Raw genomic sequence first — 19,787 nt, forward strand, 5'->3', positions numbered from 1 at the left:
AAAAAAGATAATCAAAATTGTCCACAATCCAAGAAACAAAAAGTGTGTCGTGTGTTTCAATGAAAGGAGAAGTGTTTGCAGTGTGAATCTGTGTGTTGTCTCCCCAAGTATTGCTTTGTCTGGACCTTTGGTCCACTGTACAAGTGAAAAGTCCTTCACAGAAGTTCCAATCCCCCGGAAACTAGGCGACTGCAGATGACTGTGACATAGCACAGAACAAATGGCCTCAGCCTGCAGTGTTCAACATGGTCCCTGATCTCATTGTGAGCACATGGCCCAAAGCATCTTCTAAAATAAAGGTCTCTAAGGAAAATTCCCTTTCACTCATGAGGACTTGAAGTTTCAGATTATCTTAAGACAAAATAAAATTACAGGAGGAAAAATGAGCGCTTTCAACTGCCAGTCATCTTACTTTATCCTAATAAAATTTACATAAAGGAAACCAGAGTAGTGTCGGTTTTGACTATTCACTCTTCCAACTCTACAATGTTCAAGGGAGGGTATCAAGTCTATATCTAGAACATCAAGAGGTCTGACAATCCTCCTAAATTTGTCTCTCATAATATGAGTTCACAGGTTAAATGCATATTATATAACACTTTGTAAAATCATAGGCTAATCATAAGCTAGTCTAGATCCCTAAGGTCCTTCTTCAGAAGTTATACTTGAGGAAAAGCCAGAATGTAAAACCAGAATGTACAAAAAATAATTTACATGAAGTTACAGAATCTTATCTTAAAAAACTCGAACATATTTGATTTAAATAAGCAAACAAAGCAGCAGACTATAACAGATCATAAATAGGGTTATTAAAAGATCACAATTAAATTAGAAATATAAATGGATCATTAGAAACCCTTTTTCTCAATGTTAAGAATCAAACCCAGAATTAAAAAAGAATCTTTTTTTTTATTTCAAAGGTTGCTTCTTATATTGAAGCTCATATTAAAGCAACAGTACAATGTTCATAAAATATAAGTGTGATGCTGTAACATTTCCGTACATGTCAGAATACTGATATTTGTATGTATACTAAAATAAGAACTTTAAAATTGTACAAATAGATACATTAAAAATGACATAGAAATAGGGTGCTCCTCACTGAAACAAGACAGTTATATCTGGCACGTATTAGTTTAGGATGAAAGTAGAAGCAAAAAGATTTACAAGAATCAGCAGTAACAAGATCGATGCTCAAGAGACATAATTGTACATTGTATTGTACATACATTGTATGGGTTTAAGCTGGCTGGATATTATATATTTCAAGTTTAAAAATGCACTACAGATTGAGTGTCCATAGTTTAAGGCGAAATTACAGCTCAGAACTGTTGTCCTTTCTAATTTTGTGGAAGCTTCTTTGACAAATTAAAAAATAAAATAAGAGAGACTTAGATGTTCAGAACACATAGACGATTTCCCTTCGTTGTAAGTTCACCGTAGCCTTTTCCTTCATTTAAATATTGTGTGTGCCAAGTGGTTTTTCTCTAATGAAGCTGATAAACAACTTCAATATTTGCTTTTTTAGTGGGAAAAGGTACTTCACAGTATTTACCACTTTGATGTCCTTGCAGTTTTATTAAATGTTTCCTCTCTGTAAAACTCTGCTTGTTTTAAATGAGCCTTTCCTTGTTTTAAAAAAATACCTGTTTACACATCTTCTAGATTCTTGAGAATGCCAGACACAGTTCTTAAGGCCAAATTTGTATCATTATTGTTAAGAGTCGTCATCAAAAGTGTCTTTGGAGCCATACAAATCTGCTAGTTTCTTAAAGCGAGGTCCCCAGTTCTGTAGATAGTCATAGTCCAGGTCTGAATCTGTAGTGGCAGACTCTAAGGAGCTCAGAGACCCAGCCACAGAACCCCTGCCCTCATAGCCATAGATTTGGATGGAGTCATAGGGAGGGGCTGTGGGGTCATTATCTGCCTCCTGTATTCTTGTGTTGATGAAGTCGTCTACATCCACACTGTTGGGTGCCGGTCGCAGCCCAGGTCTAGGCATATACTGATACTCAGGTTTGATGTCTTTGCGAGGAATAAATCCATTGATACCATCAGGATTCTGCAAGGTGGCAATGTCGAAGGCTTCAGTGTCCTCCTCACCACCCCCTTCATCGTCATAAGTTATGATGTTCTCACGGACATCCTCTTCCTCAAACACAATGAGTGGTTCTTTCTTTTGCCTCCTCAGAGTCACAAATAATACGACAATGACTGTAGAAAAAAAAAAAAGTCAGCAAAGGTTAAGCCCAGCCTCCCTGCTTACTCTTCCCAGAGGGGCTCTGCTTCAGAACCTGGAATGGTGAGAAAACTATCACTTTTCCAGAACTCACCAAGAACTCCAAACTGACCTCTATCTACATGCGCCACCTGCCCTGAGGGTATCATGCCCTGTGACCTGACAGGTTGGAATCATCTTGAATGCCTTACAAATTAATCCCAATGCTATTTGACCTTCCTCTTAAAGATCAGTGAGAATTATTGCTTCATTTTTCTTCATGCAAATGAGCATCGCTGTTTTCCCCTAGATTAGGATTAGAACATTCAGAGAACTCAGAACTTAAACTTTCTGAGATTAAAAAAAAAAGCCTCCTGTCCTAAGGTTCTACTCTATAATACAGAGTAAACCTTATCATAGAGGATGGGAAAGAGGACAGCTATAAAACTCTAAGAAAGAAAAATATACTACCTATTTGAACATAAAAACAGTGTCATTTAAAAGCGCAGGAGAAGCCATCCTGTCATTTCTGGGAAAGAAAGGAATTCCATTAGGCCTGGGCACTTACTTGTGAGAGCAAGCAACCATTTATACAGAGCTCTAGACACTTCTTAATTCTTTATTGATTCTGTGTCCTCCCCACTCTTATCAGGAAGTTCCACCAATCTTTTGTTGGAAGACTCTCCCACACATTCAGCAGGAAGGAAAACAGGGTTTGCAGCTGCATTTGGCAAATGGATTGAGGGCTTCTTTGAGTTTACACAGTTCTGAGATTAAGGATGAGAGACTGCACTTTGCGGATTTCTCAATATCACCAGAGCCCCATGACTTATATGTAGCATAGTCATCATCCCAAAACACTCCTTTTCACATTTATGTGTTTGTTTGTTTGTTTAGCTTAGTGGGGGGTGTTGTTGCTGCTGCTGCTGTTTATTTGTGTTTGTGTTTGTCATTAATTTAGGGAATATTTCTTGGTATCCCGTAACAGACATGAGATTGAGTTCTGCACCATAGCATTTATTACTGTATTTTCATTTATGCGTCTAATTCAGCCTAGTATTAAGTCCCAAGATAGTCTTTCATCTTGTCTGGAACACCCATACAATCCAGTCTCTTTCCTTAGCTGTTAAATTCTGCTTTCGAAATTTATGCACATTTTCTAGAAATATGTGTCTGCTGTTCTTGAGCAATGTTAGGCATTTTCTAACCTATATCTATAGAACCTCATGTCCCAATCATAAAATCTACTCTGTGCCTCTATTTGATTGTGAATTCTTTCCTTGAGAAGCTATAAATTCATCCAACATAGAGACTTTGAGCACATCTTTTTCTATCTCTCAGGGTTTTCCAAAAGGTCTGAATCCCAGACAACACTAAGTAACTATTGAACCAACTTCCCTCCCAATTTCCTATGGAAGTGGTCCTATTAATTCTTTCAATGGTAAGCATATAAAACGATGTTCAACTTCTTGGATTTGAAATTTTATCGTAACACGTATTGGTTCTGAAATGTTAGGGCATGAGCACCTGGTGAGGGCTACCAGCAACTACAGGAGAAACTCACAGGCATCACCATCAGCTGAAGCATGCAGATAGCTATTGCAAATAATTAGAGATCAGCTTCTGATGGCTGAGTTTTCTCTTATTCCATCATCAATTCATCACAGCAGTGATTATTCTTTCTGTTACATTTTCCCGAATCTTTCTCCATCCATTTTTATTATATATTTATTTATCTGCTTGTTTGTTTATTTAGACAAAGCCTCACTCAGATAACAAATTCTTTAGTTACAACAACTGTCTCCCATGTCCTTTGATCTTAGAGATGCAATCTGCCCTACAGTCCTGAGACAGAAACTAAAATGCTCATCATGACCTTCCTTAGACTCTTTCTGCAAAATGTGTCCATTCCGATGTTCTACCTATTATGCAATAGAATTCACAAGAGTCATCACATCCTGTGATTTGTTTTAAACTCTGTGAATGAACACAGTACAGCCTTTATAGCCACCCTGTACTGGATACATCATTTGAAGGATCTGCACTGATTGTACCATGTAGCAGGGAAATTCTTACCTAGAAGAATGACAATGCAGGCAAGGATGGCGATGAGGGCCCCGGTGCTCAGGCCGGCATTCAGGATGTAGGCCTCAGCATTACAGGACAGCAGTGCCCCATTCACGTCACACCCACAGACTTTGATTGTGAGGGTATTGGTGCTACTCATGGGTGGGATGCCACCATCACTGATCACGATGGGCAGGAGGTAGAAGTCCTGCTTCTGTCGACTGAAACCTCCACGTCGGGCATATACCCCTGCAGTGTTATCTGTTTGAAGAAGAGAGACAGGATGTATTTCCATCATAGAACCATACTGACCACAGTTGCTCGCAGCTTTCCAGTTTTGAAGACATGTTGTGTGTTACCAAATCAAAAGTTAGAATGTTTCTTGCTTGTTAATTCATCTAGATATTTATAGAAGCCATGATATAGCATAAAAGGATGATGGAATCATCTCTTCATTTTGGAACAAACTAAAGAAACTGACTTTTTAGGGCTTGTCCTTTGACAGTTTGTATTTATTAAGGAAATTTGACATCCTTCCACATCCGAATCACAACCCACTCATAAACCACAGGGAGGTATCTTAGGAAAATGGAAATACTTGATTAAACTTGCAGCTCACTCTTATTCCTTTCAAACTTAAACAAGCCTCAGAAACTAAGTCATTAAACATATCCCCTAATAACAATTCTTCTCTCTATTACCCACATCCCACAGCCCCAAAGTACAAAGCAGAACATTGTGTTTTCTTTACCTAGACTTAATCGTGTTTTCTGGGTTAAGAAATTCTGTTGACCCAAATGAACCAGTCCAGCCCAACATGGAGAAGTCATTTCTGGCCAAAGTACTCATTGCACCTTTCTTGTGTATTCTTCCAATCCCTTCTCATATCAAATAATTATTTCTATCATGACAGCTAGACTTCTCCTGGCTCAAAAATATATCCCAAAGTCATCTCTTAAGGATGCCTTCTGAATGTCTCTATTACCCTGCTCATTGTGAATCTTCACACTGTATATTCATATTTCTACAGAAGTACATATTCTACAAACATCTCTCTTGATTTGTTGATATAACCACATTGACCTCAAAGAGACTGGGGATTTCTAGAGAACGGGCGATTTTATCTGATTCATCTCTGACTCTTTATTGTCCGATGTATAGCCAGACATTTAACAAATATTTGTTCAGCAAATACTGTAACTAGGTCCTGGGAAAAGTTTAACCAAATCCAGATATTGGCCTTTATATTTCTCTAAGTTTTATAACTGTTATTCCCCAATGTTTCCTCATCATGCTCGCTCTACAGACAAAAATCTAATAGAGGATATATTCCCAGGTGAGGAAAATATTAGTTTGTTTTAAAAAGGAGTAGAAATTTAATGTGCTCCATGAAAATTGCATAGGAACCCAATACGCTGGTATGGCCAGTGTCTTTTTAGGTTAAGAAGCAATAATTCATAGCTAAGTGAATGCTACGGCCAACAGTAAAGCCATCTAGATGACAAACTTATATTAGGTTGATAGGGTCATAAATTTGTTCCTTTAGTAGGAAAAAAAATCCAAGAATCTTGAAATATAATTGCTTCATTTTAGGTAAAGGAAAAATGTAATTTATTTTACTTGGCCTGTTTGGTAGCTATGGTCTCATATAAAATTGAGCACTCAAGTCTGAGTAGGGATAAAGGTAAGCTTATATGTATTCCCTGACTTTGGCAGTCTTTATAATTATGGTTTCTAAGCCTTGCATTGCCAATCTCAACCAAGTCATGGAAAAACAGCTATGCCTCTCAGTTTTTCATTTTTTGGCTTTCATGTGATTGATATACTGTGCTTTTATTATTGGAGAAAATTTATATGTACTACATAAAATAGTGTGAAAAGTAAACTAGCCAAAGAAAAATTAGTCTCGTGATGCTCTTCTGTTCAGGGTTTCACTACTATGCCTTACTTCATAATTAAATATATGTGCCTACAATAAATTATTTAAAGACATTGTCTCTTTTCTACTTTTCTGTGTCCAAATTGGACGTCCACAAATAAAAATTTACAATCTTTATTCCATGCTAATTACTGGAAATATCATTATGAATGTTATGAATAAAATAAATATTAAAATTCCTAGCATAAGCAAATTGATTAAATGTCTTGATCAAAAGAAATATAATCTGAGTGAAATCCCCTGTGAACCCTGATTTAGCATAACTATGCAGGATCTACTCTGGTACCATGGTCTCATGGCTGAAGATGTGAACTGAGCATTTTTTTTTCTTTCTCTTTTCATAAACTTTTAGAAATCATAATTTGAGATCTATTTTTCAACCAGTTATCCATGCAAGATGATCTTTTCTAGATCACAGCAGTCAAGCGTCTACACAAGAGTGGAAGAAAGTCAAACACTGGTGTGTAACCCAGTTCTGTAAACACTAGCAATATGTGAATCCAAGATGAGTCATCTTCTGGAAAACCAGCTGTTCTCAGAGACACTGAAATTAGTACAGAAAATCTCCTCAGAATTCCAGGATGAATCAGGTCCAATCTCCGAGTGACATGGCAGCAGGATATCTAAAACTTCTAAAATCTCTTCTAGTAAAGGATGTTTATGCAAACAGAGATTAGGATCAGTTCTAGAGGTAGAAAGGAAATGGACTAGTTTGTTCATCTTAAAACAAGAAAATCTACTCATACCCCACATAAAACATGGAGTAGTTACCAAAACTAAATGATGTAATATTCTCCATTGATTGTCCTCTGGATTGATTGGTATTCCAAAAGTCTCACAAAAATCTGCCAACCAAAAAATTAGCACCTAGAACCAAGTCCACCCATGGGCCCTAATGAGGGGTTAAGGTTATAGAAATGAGACTTGTCTACCAATCTGACCTAACACTAAAATAATCTAAGCTGCTTAAATCCATAAAATATATTCTCTAAGTCCACATTGTCATATCTCCCACAGGAGTAGGAGGAGCTTTTCCCAAATGAACAGTTCTGAGCACTAGCATCAGAACCTACGATGGTAGTTCTTGTGACTCATTCAGAACATGCTCAGAAAGAGTCAGTATAGTCAGGGATGAATGAAAATCAGTTCTAAAAGCACTAATGGAAAAAGAAATGAACTAAAAACAATAGCATAACTCCTTTCTGGGAACATGGACTCAATGTAAGAATGACTAGTTCCACTTTTCATCTAAATTATTCTAAGTAGCTGGCCACTCACACTCTGTCTTTGAGGGTTACCTTAGTTTGGATTTATGAAAATACAGAAGAGGCCAGTGTGGGCATATTTACAGAGAAGGATAGATTTCAACATGGCAGCTAGAAACAATCATAGAAACTGAATATTGCTTTATTTTAAATGTTCTATTTTGAGACTTCATAGATCCTTTTCTACCCATGCAAAGTCTTTACAGAGAAAAACCACTAAGTCTTGAGGATCAAATGGAAGTGCTTTACATCTTGAATCTTCTCTATATGTGTTGATTTAAACAAGAAATTAATATATTTAGAATTAACTTTGCTTTCATTCACAAAAGGGCTCTGTGTAATGCTGGCCTGTTGATGATGCTAGGAGAATATTAATTCTTTTCTGGAAATCCTCCCCTTAAAGTAGGAGACTAATGAGAAAGAGAAACGCGTTGGCAAGGATAGAAATGTGAATTCCTGGAAATGTCACTAAAGCTTCTAAAGCAACTGCCTACATGGAAGTGTTTATACTCCATAAGTAAGGTGCTAGTTTATGCTTCAGGTCTAGGTTATATATTTCCCCAGGATAACAAATTGTTTTCCAGCTCTGCTTTTCATACTGAATCTCAATATTTCCAACTCTGGATGCAGGTAGGTAACCAGTTATACTTTCTTTCCCACTTAGGCAAAACTTTGCAAATGTTGCCATTAATTACTGGTATATGACATGCACAGATTGCAGTGTTTCTATAAATGGAAGAAATAAATTCAGGTTTCAAAATTTTATGTCTAAAATATGGACTCCTAATTGCTTGCTGCTTTTAACTTCACAGTTTTTCATTTTATACTAACAAAATTCAAAGTTTACTAATGATGATGGTCTCCACGGCACCTGGTTGGGCTGCTTATATAAATATAGGATGATGTAGCCCAATGGGAGATATATAAAATATGACACTAAAATGGAAAATTCTGGTGGAGAAATAGCCTTTGATATGTGGCTGCATTGTATATCAACCCTTTCATTATCTTAAAACATATTGTCAGAAATGGGTATAGCTCCTGCATTTGAGAAGGTGATTAAAGGAAGCATGAGAGAAAGGGACTAGAATATTCTGCTGTGTCCATTTTGACATCAGAGGGAAGTTTCTCCTTGCCCCTCTTGATTCTTTGCCCTTCTAGTCTCTGTGGGTGAAGAGCCCTCATTTCATGACCATCTGAAGCACTCTGACTATTTATAAGTCCCTTTAGAAGCTTTAGTCTGAGAATCTGTTCATGAGACCATTAAATATTTGGGGAAGTTTAAAGTAGGCCTTGCTCTTAGGTAGATACTTTCCTTCATTCTTACTTAAATTTACCTGTTTTACCAATTCAACACACCCTAAGGGACAAAAAAGACAAAAAAGATCCATCCACTTTAGTAAAAACTCTTCCATGTATTAAGGAAGTTCATTTTCAAGTCAGTAGCAAAAAAATATTTATTTACTTTCTATTAGACTCCAGTTTCCCTAGGACAGGCAATAGTTTTAACATATGGAAAGGATGTATGTGACCAAACAGTCCTTGAGAAGTTTTCAGTTTTAATAGTTTCAGAAAACAGTATAATCTACAATCATATAAACATTATTATAAAGTTTAGCTTCACATAATTAATTTTATACTTTTTAAGTTTGTAGATTTTTAATAATTTGTTTTGATTTGGTGCATCAAGCAGCTTTTCATTGTCAATCTGAATATCATAAATATTCGAAGCTAAAAATAATATTTGCAAGCTGTGTAGTGTTCAATAAATGGATTTAAGCAGCTTAGATAAACTCAGTGTGTTCAAAGATGAAGTTATTAGTCATATATATTTTTATTTTCTTGCCTTTCTAGATACACTAGGGTCTCTTCCTCTACCTGTGATTAATTTGTATTTCACAATTCACAATATACTATTTAATGCTTATGGTCTCCACAAAACACAGAGTTCAGGGACTTTGTTTCATCCACTGTTTTGTTGATGTCTGTATGTCTGTAGTATTCTATGTGTTGTTAAGTGAAATGATTTCATGTGTTTCTACACTATTGTGAAATGTCATTTTAAGATATATTGCATTCATTTATGCTATGAAATATTTGTTTAATGATGCAAAGATATGCTGCATTCTTTTATGCTGCTTTTTAAAAGCTCTGTGAAACTGTGTTACTTTGCCTGCCTAAAACACCTGATTGGTCTAATAAAGAGCTGAAAGGCCAATACATAGTCGGGAGAGGGATAGTGTGACTGACATGCAAAGAGAATAAATAGAAAGAGAAGAGAGGAGTGAAAGAAGAAGAAGGTGAGAAGGACACCATGGGCCAGCCACAGAGTCACACAGTCAGACATAGAGTAGGAAGTAAAGAAAGGTACAGAGAATAGAGAAAGGTAAAATCTCAGAGGCAGAAGGTAAAGGTGCGATCATTTAAGTTAAGAAAAGGTGGCTAGAAACAAGCCAAGCTAAGGTTGGGCATTCCCAATTAAGAATAAGTCTTCGTGTATTTATTCGGGAGCTGAGTAGAGGGCCCCCAAAGAACAAAGAGCAAAAAGGAAAAAAAAATCCAACAATTGCATGTTTCTTATTTAATTATTTGATATGTGTGGATGTGCCTGTATATGCATGTTGTGTGAGTCTGTGTATATATAACTGTAGGTGTGTGCATGGTTATAAGTGTATGTGTCTGTGTATATGATTATTGGGTGATGTTCTGAAGTGGGTGTCAAATGTGTGTTTTTGAGTTGTGGGCATGCCTACAGAGACCATTAGAAGATAAAGGTTGTCTTACCCTAACATTTGCCACAGTAGTTCTTTGATACAGAGTTCCTCACTGAACCCAAAGCACTGTTTTTTTTTGTTTTTTTTTGGTTTTTTTTTGTTTTTTTTTTAGCGAAGATGGCTGACTAGCAAGCTCCCATGATCTGACCATCTCAGTAGCCCAACACTGGGGGTACAGGCATAAAAGGATATCCCAGGCTTTTTTTTAAAAGTAGATGCTGAGGATTCAAACTCAGATGCTTGCACTTCTTAGCCACTTCCTCTTTCCAGCTCCTGTCCGGCTACACTTTTCAACACACCACATACTGATGTAGCATTTTTATGGTCATATTTTACTGACTCACTAGCATAACACTAATTTCCAGTCTATCTCTTTACATTATTTGCTATCAAACCTAGTCTGACTTATCCCACCTTATCTACACTGTATACATGTCTCATTTGTCTTCTTTTCTCTTTTTATTTTGGAACAAGGTCTTATTCACTTGACCAAGATGTCCTAGAACTCACTGTGTAACATAGAATTGCTTCAAAATCTCCAGACTCCCAAAGACTGAAGTTACAAACACGGAACATTACATATGATTGTTGTTAATTCTCTTAGTAACTGTTTTGTCTTTTAATAATATTATTCTTCTACTATTGTTTAAACTGTGATAGAGTCAACCAGACAATGTTTATTCAGCTTTTAATATGGGTAAATTCTGTACCTTATTGCTTCTGCATATGATTTCCCAAACAATTTTTCAATGAGAAACAAAGAAAGAAACAATTTTCACAATAGCATGGAAATAGAAATAGAAACAGAATTCAAGTTTTCTAATTTTCAGTGTATTTAATTTGTTCACAGCTAAACTATGCACACTATATGGCTGTATGTCAGTTAAACCAATTTCCTTTTATGAAGATTTTTCAACACCTATGGTAAAATAACAAAACAAAACTGGACTCCATCATAGTTAAAGAACATGAAGGCATTATGCTCTTAAAAAAAAAGAAACAAAGACAAAAACAAAACCAACAACAACTAAAATGTTCTTCAAAGCCTAAGGTCCTTGTTGTGGAGGGACAGAAAAGGAATCAAAGCTCCACGCAGAATGTTTATCTCCCCACAGTGTTGTCAGAAGTCCACAAGCACATCCAACCTTCTATAAATTTCAAAAGTCAAACATAATACTGTATTTTACCAGTATTGTGCAATGAAGGTAATACCGCAATGAGGAAAATTCTAAATAAGATGGCCTTTATATTGCTAATGTAAAAGATGATTCAGGACTGTGGAGGCTGCAGTGACTCCCAGAAGAAACAAAAGTTATACACATCTGAGGAAGTTATGTTGTAGAATCTACAAAATTTAAAAGAATATCAAAGGAAACATGGCAGCCGTGACTGCCTGTGTGCAGCTATATGACATAAGCACCCACCTATGAGATATCACTGTGTGTATTGTATGCTGACATTGACAGAATATTAACAGTTACAGTTTGTTACATTTCTGACGCTAAAGTCTTCTGTGACATCTGTTCCATTTTTTTCCATTTTGAAGGGGTGCAAAATGCATAAAATAATATGCTAAAAAAGCACTTCATAAACAAATACAAGAATAGTGCCCATGAATAGTGGAATACCAATGGTTAGAGACATATAAGCCACTAAAAGAGTTTAAGCCAATTAGTTAAGACAGTGACCAGAGGAAGCTTAAAAAGAATATGTCCAAGATACCCATTGGTATCTGTGTACATTCAACCATTAAGGAAAACAATACATTGGCAGTGGAGTTAATCAAAAGAATAAGAAGAATAAAAACCGCTAGATTTCTACCACAAACAATGTAGGGGATATTAACTGGTTGTCAACATTCTTGAGCATGGCCAATTATAAGAGGTAATTACAAAAAGACTGACAAGTGGAAGATTGCAAAATATCCATTGATAAAAGACTGATATTTAAAGCTGATACACAAAGAAGAAGAAAATATTGATAGACGAATAAAGTTATTAATTTTGGTGAGAAAACTATTGCCAGGGATAATATGAGAGGAAAAGATACTCTGTTTATAATGAAAATGACATAGTCAGAATCAAAAAGATGTTGAGACATCAGGATGTCTGCATAGAAAGGTCAGGTGAAAGGTTAATGTTGCCAAGAGGTGAGATCTAAACTCAACTGTAAAATTGTGAGTTGATTATTTAAGACTTGAGAAAAGCTTGTGAATGGCCAGTTATTAATAATACAGCAAAGGGGCTGGAGAAAAGCTCAGAGGAAGAGCATGTGATACTCTTGCAGAGAGAGAACAGAAGATGGATTCTCAGCACCACATCAGGAAGGTCTCAACCATCTGTACTTCTAGCTCCAGCAAGATACCATATCTCTGGCATCTGAAGCTTGTTAGGCAAAATGCATTTTTACATGAATCTATCTGACCCCATCACATACATAAGCAAAAGCAAAAGAAAAAATCAAATTATAAAAGGAGATAAAACAAGAAATCATGGAGGTTTACATAAAATTTGCAGATAATTAAAGATATTAGAATTCTGAAATGATATTACTATTTTATTTGTCAATTAGAAGGCTAAGATGAAGTTATGTGAGTTTAGTGGGGATGTGAGAATGCGAGAATGAAGTGACTTTCCTGAGGCTTTCAGAAATCAGTGAAACACTTCCAGTGAACACTTTATCTATTAGAGAGAAATCAAAGTACATTATATGAAAAAGTCCATTTGTAATAAAAGGAAAATAGAAAAAAATAACAACAAAAAAGCTTTTGGTCTACTGATTCCATTCTAAGAACTCATCCTAAAAGAGTTAAGCACATAACTGGCAAAGGTGTGCAAAAGCTATGAACTTAAAAATAACGGCCAAATGTTGTCCTTTAGTGAAAAAATCCTAGCTAGAGAGCACTAGCATCAGTGTTCCGATGCAGACCAATCTTTATCACAAGCTGAGCGGAAAACAGATGCATTGTTTCAGTTCTTTTCATTAAAATTTAAGAAAAGAAAACAGCTGGAAGGGAATAAAAAACAACAGTGTTTGTTTTTAGGGTATACCATGTTATTTTTATTATTTTAATCTTATTTCTGCTGCTTGTGTTTTCTAATTTTCCTACAAGGGCTATAAATTAATTATGCAATCGAAAAAGATCATACAATCTTTCGCAAATATATTTTACAACAATTATTATGGCTATGATTGAAATGGAAATCAAAGTCATTTTTCCTTTTCTCTTTGCTCATTCCCTGAATCCTCGACTGATGAACAGAACCACAAATTTTTCCTCTCTGTGGAGTGTTCTTATTTGACTATGCAGTAAACAAAGATAGAACAGATTTAACAGAAGATACTGCACTTTTGATACGCTTTCCAGCATGCCACAATCACCAAGAAATGATTTCCTAATATATAGACCCAATTTCATGACTGCCTGGGAGTATGACCTTGGACAGATCATTGCTTTTGGACAGCTCATGTTCGTCCCTCATTTAAAAATGTGTAAAAACATAAAACACATCCTTATGGTGAAAATGGTCTGCAAAGATTTTATAAGCCAGTGAAGAACAGGCTAAATGAGGAGGATTATTCCCTGTCATTTTCCACCCTTGAACTTCTCTCATCCATTATTCATTCCTTGTGTTTTCAGAGATGTCCTAAGTCTGGTATTTTCAAAGGAAATGCATCTCAATGGATACAGGGGACTGGCGCTCTATCTGTCCAAGACAGATATTGCCATTCTGATATTAATAGTTCAAGATGGGCTTACATGTTGAAGAGCTACCCAGGGTTCTACTTTTCTTATACCTACTGATGCAGCTTTGAAGCTGGGACTCTGATGAAGTAAGATAACATGAAATAAAAGGCTGATTTGTACTAAGAGGGTTTTCCTTTTATTTGTCTAAAGATGCTTAAAATGGCTTTTGACAAACACAATAGCGATTATTTACACAGCATAATGGAAGTAAATACTCAAGGAGAAAATGAGTTGATACTTTTCCTCAGCATGATCTACACCATTATCTCCTGTTTTCTATGGAAAATAGTCTCTGCCGATGAATTTGGTAACTCAGTAGGCTATTAATAGGATGTGGAATGTGATTATTCCTTTTCGATTACTTCAATATGCAATTACTTTTAGGAGCCAGCAGAAAGTAACTCTATTAAATGATAATTATAGGACTGTGTTTGCTTTGAGGTTCTGTAATAGCACTAAACATGGGAGTTTTCATTAACTGTTTGCCATAGTTAATAAAGTAATTTTTCTTAAGAAGTAGCAATTCTCTGCAAAAGTATAGCTCAACAGTAGGATTAGTCTCCTAAAAGAGAAGGTAGGGAAGATGGATTGTGTAGTTGGCTGGCTCATCAGTGGTAATATAATCTCCATGAAATTGTAGATGGCATCCGCAAAGTACCATGGTAAAACAAAATACTTATAAACCTCCTGAGAACCATATGCCACAGTACAGTGTTTACGGAGGTTAATGGAGACAAAATATGATTTCATATTAAAAAAAAACCTGAGCAGGTGATGAAGATGAAGCTGAGCTGTTCAGTGAAGCCTGGAACAGCCTGCTGCTTGCAGGAGGCAAGCTGTGATGCAGATCTTGATAGTAATAGAGCCAAGCCATTAGATTTCAAATGTAATTTGGTGATTGTACCAACACACAGGTCAAAGATAAGAGCACAGCCAGAGTTTTCTGAACAGCCAATCAAATCTCCTCACTACTGGCAAAGGTAAGTAACAATTAAACTAATAATAACATTGCAAAATGTGAAGAAAAAAAAAAACAAGCTGTCAACCCAGACTAGTCCTGGGAACTAACTTGGAAAGATGGAAACAGCTAACTGCTGTGGCAGGATTCCCTTGTGCTAAAATACAGATGCACAAATCCTCAGAAAGCCTTATGGAATCTTTACGTAGACCTTTCTCAGCTTAGCTACGTACACATTATTGATTAAGTTCTCACCCTCACTCCTGGTCTCCTATACTGGAGAAACGTCATTACAAAAGAAAGTTACTATTTTAATCCCTGTACCAACTGAAAGTATGTGCCCTTGGCTGAAAACTCTTGCCTACTCTAGTTTCTATCCCCACTTGCTCTCTCTTCTCCATCCTTCCCTCCCTCCCTCCCTCCCTCCCTCCCTCCCTCTCATCCTACTGATTGAACATTTGAATTTAGTGGTTCTTGCATACTAAGAAAACACTAGCTTTCACCTACATCTTGAGCCCTTTTAGTCAACTTTGGTTTTGAGAAAGGATCTTGCTATGTTGTGCAAGCCTTCCTTGAACCCACTCTGTGGTTTAGGAAGTCCTTGAGGTTGCAATCCTCCTGATACATCCTTCTGAGCAGAGGAGATTATATGCTTGTGTCCCAGGTCTGGTTCAATTATTCCTGAAGGAGCTTACTCCTACACGTAAAGCCAAGAAGGTGAAGGTTAAGGACAAAATAAAAAGGATGAAAAGTAGAGTTGCTATTTTTGAAATGATAAGGGCCATTTTAAAAGTGAACCCTAGCTTTCCAGTAAGGTTCCTTTAAAGCACATATCTCTGTGGAGGATTTGCCTCTCTTTGAGAAAGCAATGTATTGGGAGAGAAAAGCCCCTGTCACAATACCTCAGGCATTTTCCCTCATAGGCTCTTTCTGATATATGCTTAATTTATAAGTCCCATAATTAAATGTTCTAGTCAGTTCAAGAATTATTAAAATATGTCAAATCACATCCCCTCCAGATCCAAGTAACATAAAGAATATCGCTCCACTTTATTATCAGCCCATGAAGTTAAAAGAGTAATATCAGGCTTGACCACTTGGTTTAAAACTCAACTCTACTTTCTATTTGCATGGTTGACTTTAGGCAAATTATTTAATGGTTTTGTGCTTCACTTTCCTACTTGTCAAATGGAAAAGGTAAGAATGACTACTGCTTGTGGTATAATGAAAAGTAAGAGAACAGAGTAGACAGGAATCTCAGCATGGTGCTCAGACCATAGCTGCTGGCACGAGGCTACTGATGGCAATCCTAGAGTGATGGGGAAGTAACAGTGATCTCGCATTAGTTTGAGACCTTTGTCCTTAGTCTTTTTTTCGGTTTTGAAGAAGGAAACAGACTTACATGACAGAGGGCGATTAAAATATCCACATATTGAAGGCCTACCTCTGTCTTCTGTTCTGGATGGTTTCATAGGTCTCTGCATTTCGTAGGCTGACATTGTTACAGATTTACATACAGAGTTTCCACTGAGAAGAAATGCTCAGAGCATAGTAGTACGGTCTGTTAATCAAAATGATCACTTACTCTCAACTTCTTACTCTGCCACTAATTTTGTCTAGGGACTGTAACATGTCAGGTCTCCTCAATCAAAGCATCTCCTGACAATCCGCAAGTCTGTAACCTCTCTGACTGACAGAATGAGAATCAAGAATTTCATTGAATACTGTCATATATTTTTTTTTTGCAATGAACAAAGAGTGCTTCCTTTTAACCCCTTCTGGCAATACCACTGTCAGCACTTTTTGATATGGAGTGTTGCTCTCAGTCACATTGCATTGCAACTATGTTTGGAGGGAAAGTCTGCGTGTGAAAGATTATGCTGCCTTACATAGTTGAACTAATCTCTTTTAATGCTTTACTTGATATCAATATTCATAAAGCCATGCTTCCCCGAAGGGTTTATCAATCTTTTTAAAAATTAGATAAATGGAGTTGTTTGCATATTGACCCTGTAAGCATTCCCACTTGGTTTTCCTGCTGCTTCATGAATATCAAAGCCAACACACACACACACACACACACACACACACACACAGGAAAACAAAATTAGACTCACTTATTCATATGTATCAAATGAATTCGTGTGTCAAAACAGAAGTGGCATTATTATTCCTTGTTTATTCTTCAACAGGAAGGCATTATTAGATTAGTGAAAATATTTGTGTTGTGTGTTATGAAAAGCATTTGTTTTCCATTTCTACGTCTCTGAATGCATAGAAATTTTAGTACAAACCTCTGTTGTCTCTGACTGTGAAATTTGGGTTGTGAATGATTTCAGGGGGTAGGCTGAAGATAAATCTTGGTCCATTGGCTGTGTCGTCCTGGTCATCTGCACTAACTGTAACTATTGGCTGAAAGAGAAAGGTAGCTCATAAATAATTCATGAGGACATCGGCATAGCATTTATCCAGAATTTTCTAACATGCTAAAACCTCTGATTTTAACATCGCATCAAAGAAGGATTCATGCACCAAAAAATTTTGGATGAGTACAAATTTTTGATGATCACAAAAACAAACTCTCTTTCAAATACATTGCTTCTGGCCAGGAGAGGGGGAGTCAGCCTTACTTGGTTGGAGAGTGGCTTGGTTTGATCACTCTCACAGATAAAGCCTTCATAATGGTCAGCAAATTTAGGAGCATTGTCATTGACATCTAGGATCCTGATGGCCACTGGGACTTTGGCTTCCTGATGTCTGTTGTCTGGAAAAAGAGAATTCAGACAGTAAAAAATAAACAAGTAAGAATATATAATGGCCCATGCTAATTCTCAGAGTGAGCAAAAGCTCCTTCCATCAAGTTCTAAGAAACATGTAACTACGATTTATCTAGGAAATGCTTAGACACATTCATATCTTTAGGAACTAATTTACAATTCATGTGTTTTGGAGAGTGATTCAATTTAGAAGGTTGTAATGTAATTAAGTATTCATTGATAATTTTGTAATATTGTGGTAATTTGGAGAAAATAATAAAAAGTAACGAGTATGGTCAAGCTAGAGAAATGATGACCTTGGGGCATGCTTCATGTCTACCAAGACATGAGCATCTTTGCTCCATAGAATATTGCTCACTACAGTGCTCTGTATCCTTATAGGTCCTTAGGGACGCAGCCAGGGAACCCTGGGATAAAACTCTGAATCTTGGGGCACAACTAAATTGCTCTTCCCTTTAAATTATTCTCCTGAGTACTTCTTTCAGAGCTGGGAGATTAAAAATAAAAAACTAACACCATGCATTTTTGGCACAAAAGTTATCTCAGATAAGAAGTGTGTGAAATTCTATGGAAGGATTTCTAGACTAAATGTCATGCCTAAACCAGGAAATACTAAACCATTTTCCTACTTTAGCTGAGAATAATTCTAAAGGTTGCTAATAGAACCTGGTCCTGCTAGAAAGTAGTTTATTATCATGATTCTCAAAGTGGGATCCCAAGTATTGCTTCAGACCCACCTGGTCATTTGCTGTTCATAAAAATGATCGGACTCTAGTACAGATGTACTGAATCAGAGACTCCCAAGATGGGTCCAAGAATCATTGTTATAAAACACCAGCTATAAGATGTGTTGAGATAGCTTGACATATGGTCATATTCAAGAATTACTGGTCAATATCTATGCACAGTACCTCAAGTTTTGACTGGTGGTTGTTTGAGGTTTAACATGTTGATTGCAAGTCTTAAACTGCTAGAAGATATAAGGAATCTGTGATGGCCATTCTTAGTTGTCAGATTGGCTATGCCTGGAGTTAACTAAAACCCAAATGACTCGGCACACTTGTGTGAGAATTTTTTCTTAATTGAATCTTTTGAAGAGGGAAGACACTTAAGGTGAAATAAAAATTTTTAATCCAGATCTTCTGAGTGGAAAGATCCATCTTTAATCTAGACACAGATTGCCTGGTGGCCTAAATAAAGGGCATGAAAGAAGAACGTGTGCTTTCTCATTGCCTGCCTGCTACAACTTTCACTAGTAAATTCACTCCCTCACTGGCATTAGAGTCTACATCTTCAGAATTTCAGCATACACTGTAGACCAAATGAGACATCCAGCTTTGTGGACCTCACAACTACCGGTTTCTTGAGCCTTCCACTCATAGACTGCTATTGCTGGACTAGCAGGATCACAGCCTCTAAGTCATTCTAATGAATCCCTTTTCTATATGTATAGAGAGATTAATTCTGTAAATTTTGTTACTCTAGAGAACCCTGACTAATAAACCATCTTAATGAGTGTACCCACAAATCTTCCAAAGAAAAGAAAACATTTCTAATTGGCTAAAACCTTTCTACATTTAGAACTAAAAATAAAAATTTAAAGACCGAATCATAGTGGTAGTAGTAGTAGTAATAAAAAAAAACAACAACAACCTCGGTGAGCTAGGATAAAACCAAATACTACTGTCCTAAAAAAGGAAGGAAGGAAGGAAAGAAGGAAGGAAGGAGAGAGAGAGAGAGAGAAAGAGAGAGAGAGAGAGAGAAAATATAACAGCACAATGACTCCTAATGACATTCTGCCATGTCCTAGATTAGTGCCTTGCTCAACCGTCATGAGAGAAATTTTGCCCTGCAGCAGATGGGACGGAGACCCACAGTCAGGCATTGTGTCGAGAGTGGGAGACCTTGGGATATTGATCCCTAAAAGGTATGTCTGCATCAAATTCATCGCTTCAAGGCTCAGGGAACACTACCGAAGAAGAGGCAGAAGCAGGTGTAAGAAGCAGAGGGGTTGGAAGGCACCAAGACAATGAGGCCCTCT

General features: G+C 36.7%; 1 protein-coding gene across 2 annotated transcripts in view; it reads right to left on the reverse strand.

Annotated features, from left to right (window-relative positions):
• Positions 1-889: 889 nt before the first annotated feature.
• Positions 890-19,787, reverse strand: part of Cdh11 (cadherin 11) — a 164,585-nt gene continuing 145,687 nt past the window's right edge. For both annotated transcript variants that reach the window (XM_085682073.2, XM_085682074.2), the window contains exons 10-13: positions 17,600-17,733; positions 17,264-17,381; positions 4,295-4,546; positions 890-2,214 (exon numbers count right to left, since the gene is read on the reverse strand). In XM_085682073.2, the coding sequence (XP_085538199.1) occupies positions 1,718-2,214; positions 4,295-4,546; positions 17,264-17,381; positions 17,600-17,733 (1,001 nt within the window). In that variant the 3' untranslated portion in view covers positions 890-1,717. The remainder of the gene's footprint in view (positions 2,215-4,294; positions 4,547-17,263; positions 17,382-17,599; positions 17,734-19,787) is intronic.

The sequence above is a fragment of the Myodes glareolus genome, chromosome 22 (assembly GCF_982192425.1).
Source record: "Myodes glareolus chromosome 22, mMyoGla1.1, whole genome shotgun sequence".
NCBI lineage: Eukaryota > Metazoa > Chordata > Mammalia > Rodentia > Cricetidae > Myodes > Myodes glareolus.